The 5,005-nt window shown below is 32.5% G+C and overlaps 1 protein-coding gene across 1 annotated transcript; it reads right to left on the bottom strand.

The window, feature by feature from the left end:
• Positions 1-2,779: 2,779 nt before the first annotated feature.
• On the bottom strand, positions 2,780-4,223 carry LOC145040877 (UDP-glycosyltransferase 83A1-like). The gene is made up of 2 exons (XM_078988766.1): positions 3,737-4,223; positions 2,780-3,663 (listed from the first exon to the last, which is right to left on the bottom strand). The coding sequence occupies exons 1-2, from the start codon at positions 4,221-4,223 to the stop codon at positions 2,780-2,782; spliced, it is 1,371 nt and encodes a 456-aa protein (XP_078844892.1).
• Between the last annotated feature and the right edge of the window lie 782 nt (positions 4,224-5,005).

Here is a 5,005-nt window from a genome sequence, read left to right on the forward strand (position 1 = left end):
GGCTTCACCTTTATAATCATTAACAGAAGAGATACCCTTAGACCTGAACTCACCAAGTCAAACAGTCGATAACAACCACAACAAATATTAAAAATATCAATATATATATATATATATATATATATATATATATATATATATATATATATATATATATATATATATATATATATATATATATATATATATATATATATATAAACTCATGCTTTTCTTTTGCATATACAAATGGAAAAAAAAAAAAAAAAAAAAAAAAAACTAAAACGAATCTAATAATCACAAAGAAAACCTAACGGAAGGCAGATATGATGGAGAATGAAGCAACATGTTGTGAGTAAAGAAACAGGTCTCGACGTATAGGTTCTAGAGGAGGGGGGTATAAAGTGGTTTAGGAGAGAGAGGCTATATTTCAAAATTACTTGCATTCACATCAGAGATTGAAGGAGGCGTTGAGTATTTATTTGGATGAAAAAAGATTCGGTCAAAACCTTGGAAGAGAAGATTTATAGGAGTTTGTTTAAATTTTAAAATTATTTTTTAGTGATTAGTTGTACAATTAACAATAATGATTTGGACGTCTTAAAAAAATATTATTATTTTATTCAATCTATTTTTATAAATAGTGAGATTTGTTTTATAAGATAGTATATATATATATATATATATATATATATATATATATATAATATATATATATATATATATATATATATATATATATATATATATAATAACATCATATATATATATACTTCTACAAAATAATAATATACCAAATATACATCAAACACACATACATTGGCATATATACACCAAATTCACATATATTCATACAAATATCAAATATACACACAATTTTCACATAGGGCAATTTTCACATAATTTTCACATATAAATACCAAATTCACAAAAAATTGAAATAATAGAACCTGTAGTGATGGAAATCAACGAATATGTGTATATATATATATATATATATATATATATATATATATATATATATATATATATATATATAATAACATCATATATATATACTTCTACAAAATAATAATATACCAAATATACATCAAACACACATACATTGGCATATATACACCAAATTCACATATATTCATACAAATATCAAATATACACACAATTTTCACATAGGGCAATTTTCACATAACTTTCACATATAAATACCAAATTCACAAAAAATTGAAATAATAGAACCTGTAGTGATGGAAATCAACGAATATGTAGCCGGAAAAATTGGTCTTCACCCGAAAATACTCTCACCCGTAAACCCAAAGACATCACCATCAAAAACACTGAAATTGAACAATTTCTTGCAATTTAATCATCAAATGCATCTAGAAATTGAAATTAACATACAAATACAAAGAGATACAAGAAACTCAACTTACCTTTCTTTAATAGATGGAGCTAGAAATCGGTCCCAATAAACCCTAACCACCATTGATCCCTAATCTCACACAATGTGGGGAGATATGTTGGCGGAATCAACTAATTGAACTCAAAATTGGGGGAACTTGGAAGAGGCGCAACGTATAGCGGTAGCAAATAGAATGAAAATGGGAAGAAATGAGCAATCTGAGTGCGTTTTTTTTTTTTTTTATTTGCGAGTCTTTAGTTGCGACGCTTTTAGCGGCGACAACTACGGCTTTTCCAGCTACTTAAGTTAATAGCAGCGCCAATCTGGAGGGAAGGGTACCACGTCATCTTTTAGGTAACTATTAGTGACGACGTTTTAGACTTTTAGCGGCGACACAAATGTCACCGGTATTAGGTTTGTGCGGATAAGGGAACCCAATTGTTGGATAAGATACTTGATCGAACGGTTGAGATCTAACAGAGAAGGAAAACGCGGATTCGGGTGATAAGCCTTTAGCGGCGACACTATTACCAGCGACATGGACTTTTAGTGGCGACTCTAGCAATTGTCGCCGCTAAATGTCCATGTCACCGGTAATAGTGTCGCCGCTAAAGGCTTATATTCTTGTAGTGGACTCATTGTTGAGTTGTGCAGAATGATTGCTTGTGGCTCGGGCCCATATTCATTTTTGTGGTCAAAATCTATACTAGTCAGCTTTTGCCTCTAGACATAGCATGGTTATCCTAATCGCATGAACAACATAAATCTTTTGTCATCTTTATTTTTGTTTGAATATTTAGTTATGTGTTTGTCATATGAAAACCTAACATTCACCGTAGCTTCTCTTAATATAAATTAGCTTATAGTATGTTTGTTTATTGTTTATTAGCGGTAAGAGAAAGCAGCTTTTAGAAAATGTTTGGATTAGAAATTAGCTATAAGTTATAAGTAAGGGGGTGAATGTTTTTTAAAATTAGTTTATTTAGTTTATCCCTACCACAATAAACTATTTTTAGTGTTTTCTATCCAAACATTTAAACTTAGCTTATAACGGTAGGGATAAGTAATAAGCTATAAACTCCTTGTTTTTCCCTATCCAAACACCCTCTAACGTGGTTTGAAGCTAATGTTGGGACTATAGGCCTTAGTTTTATAGATATTGTGAGTGACTAAATGTGAGATCTTTGATCATTTTGGAATTAAGGAGGCTCAAAATATCCACAATGAGAGTATGATATGCATCACTTCGAAAGCAAAGAAACTGATATAGACTTTAGAGAAAAGTACACTTTTGGTCCCTATGCTATATCAATTTTTTTTGGATATGGTGGAAAAAGAAATACTTTTTCATTTTTGGTCCTTGATTCATTGTTTCATTACACTTTTAGTCCACGATACAGACTAAGTATCTCTCTCCTCTATCCAATCAATGAAGCTGCTGAAATTTTTATCAGAGTGGCCACCTCTGCCAACAGCCACCGCAGCTATTTCTTTAAGATCCACAGCCCTAACCTTGTATTCATCGTCTTCTAGAAGCTTCTCGAGTTTATTCTTGATTTCTTCTCTTGTAATGATCCCACTTTCATCTTTATCAAACTCCAATCCAATCTTCCAAACATCACAAACATACACCCGATTGATCAACTGATCAGCAAAATAAGGCCAACACATAAATGGTAAACCACTACTAACACCTTCCAACACAGAATTCCAACCACAATGGCTCACAAAGCAACCCACCGAAGGATGATTCAAAACCTTTTGCTGTGGGGCCCACCCCACGATCTTCCCACGTTTGCTTATTCTATCATCAAATCCATCATTCTTCATATCTTCAAACATGTCGGGACGCACAACCCAAAGGAAGGGCATATTCGTCATTTCAAGTCCAACTGCCAGCTCATCAAACTGTCTTGAATCAAAAACTGTGAAACTACCGAATGCAACATAGATGACTGACCCGATTGATTGTTGGTCAAGCCATGTCAGACACGTGGAGTCTTCTTTCCAAAAATGGCCAATCTGTTTGGCTACTCGATTGCTTGCTAATAATGGGCCAATTGGTAAAATATGAGGAAATGAAGTAAATGTTGAAGTCTCGAGTTCATAAGCTGAATTGCAAATTAAGTAGTCTGCAAGCTTCATGAACTCATTGGCTTTTTGTATTAAGTCAAAAAGACTTTGTTGTGTCTTTAAGTCGCCAATTGAGAGCCATGTGAAGTCTGAAGAGCTTATCGCAGGCATTGTTGGTGATAGTTGAACCATTTGTTTCTTCATCAGAGTCCCTACAATTCAAAACATTTAAAATATAAATTTATATCACGCAGTCTGAATCTTTAGAGCTTAAATGAAACTAACCTTTTTCATCTATATATCCATCTTCAATCAACTTTGGGATGCAAATCAATGAGGCCAAAACCACACCTGAAGCAGGCCAAAAAGCTACACTTCTTATTTTCATCTTTTGAGCAATTCCAAACGCCCAACCCATACACGTGTCAGCGACAATACACGTAACTTTCTCACAATCATCTCCTTTTCCATTAAGTTCTTCAATCAGCTCTTCAAGCTTTTCAGGCATGACTCGAAAGATTGCATCCGATAGCTTACCCAACTCAAATCTATCATCTCCTGCTTCCAAACCATCAGGTATTGACACAAGACTTGCTAAATCATTCAACTTATCATCTTCAGACAATGCGTCTGTAACCAATTTGTGAGTGAAATGTGTATTCACAAATGTCACTTTGACTCCATGTTTGACTAGTCGTTGCATGAGCTCCATCATGGGGATTACATGACCTTGTGCTGGATAAGGTACGAGAATTGCATGTGGCTTTCCCATATTTAGTTTTGTTTAATTTGTACGTATTAAGATCTATGATTCTATGGTTATTTATATAGTTAAGTTTTTGTAGTTCATGTTTGTCATGCCTACTCTTTTTAGATTCGTATATCTAGCCTTCTTAGTTTGTATCATCTTCTTAGTTCTATCTTTTGTTATATTTATATAGCAGGCGTACTATGTTTGTATCATACATTTGTCTTATATTCTTGTTTTGAGGTTAGTTGTACATTAGCTTCAATGTTTTGTATCATTTTTCTATGTGATGACCCAAGTAACTTTGTTACATTAGTGTGTGCTTTGCTTGAAGCTCTAATGATTATATATTCAATTGTTTAAGTGTTTTGCGAATTCTGATTGTTTGAAAAAATATTAGATAAAATGGTGGGAATCACATTTGTATATGTCATTGAATTAGTTTCTTTGAGAAGTCTTTGATTTAGAGTTGAAAAAAATGGTTAATATTATAATCTTTTGTTTTCACTACGATAAACAAGTTTTTTATAATTACCCCCAAATTGATTGTTGGTAACTAATTATTTGTCTTCAAATAATTAGATACTGGAAACAGGATTCAAACATTAAAAGTTGGTTAGATAATAACACCTTATTCTTGATGAGAATCGTTTTATCAGCCCAATGAATTCAATTTGTAAACGTATTGCATTTAAACTCCCACTATCTAGCAACTTGTGACCAAATCAAAGATGCAACAAAATAAGAATTGAATATGTAATCAATTATCTCCACATATGAATCAAAAATTAGGCATAAAGAGAACC

The sequence above is a fragment of the Lactuca saligna genome, chromosome 4, assembly GCF_052625555.1.
Source record: "Lactuca saligna cultivar CGN05327 chromosome 4, ASM5262555v1, whole genome shotgun sequence".
NCBI lineage: Eukaryota > Viridiplantae > Streptophyta > Magnoliopsida > Asterales > Asteraceae > Lactuca > Lactuca saligna.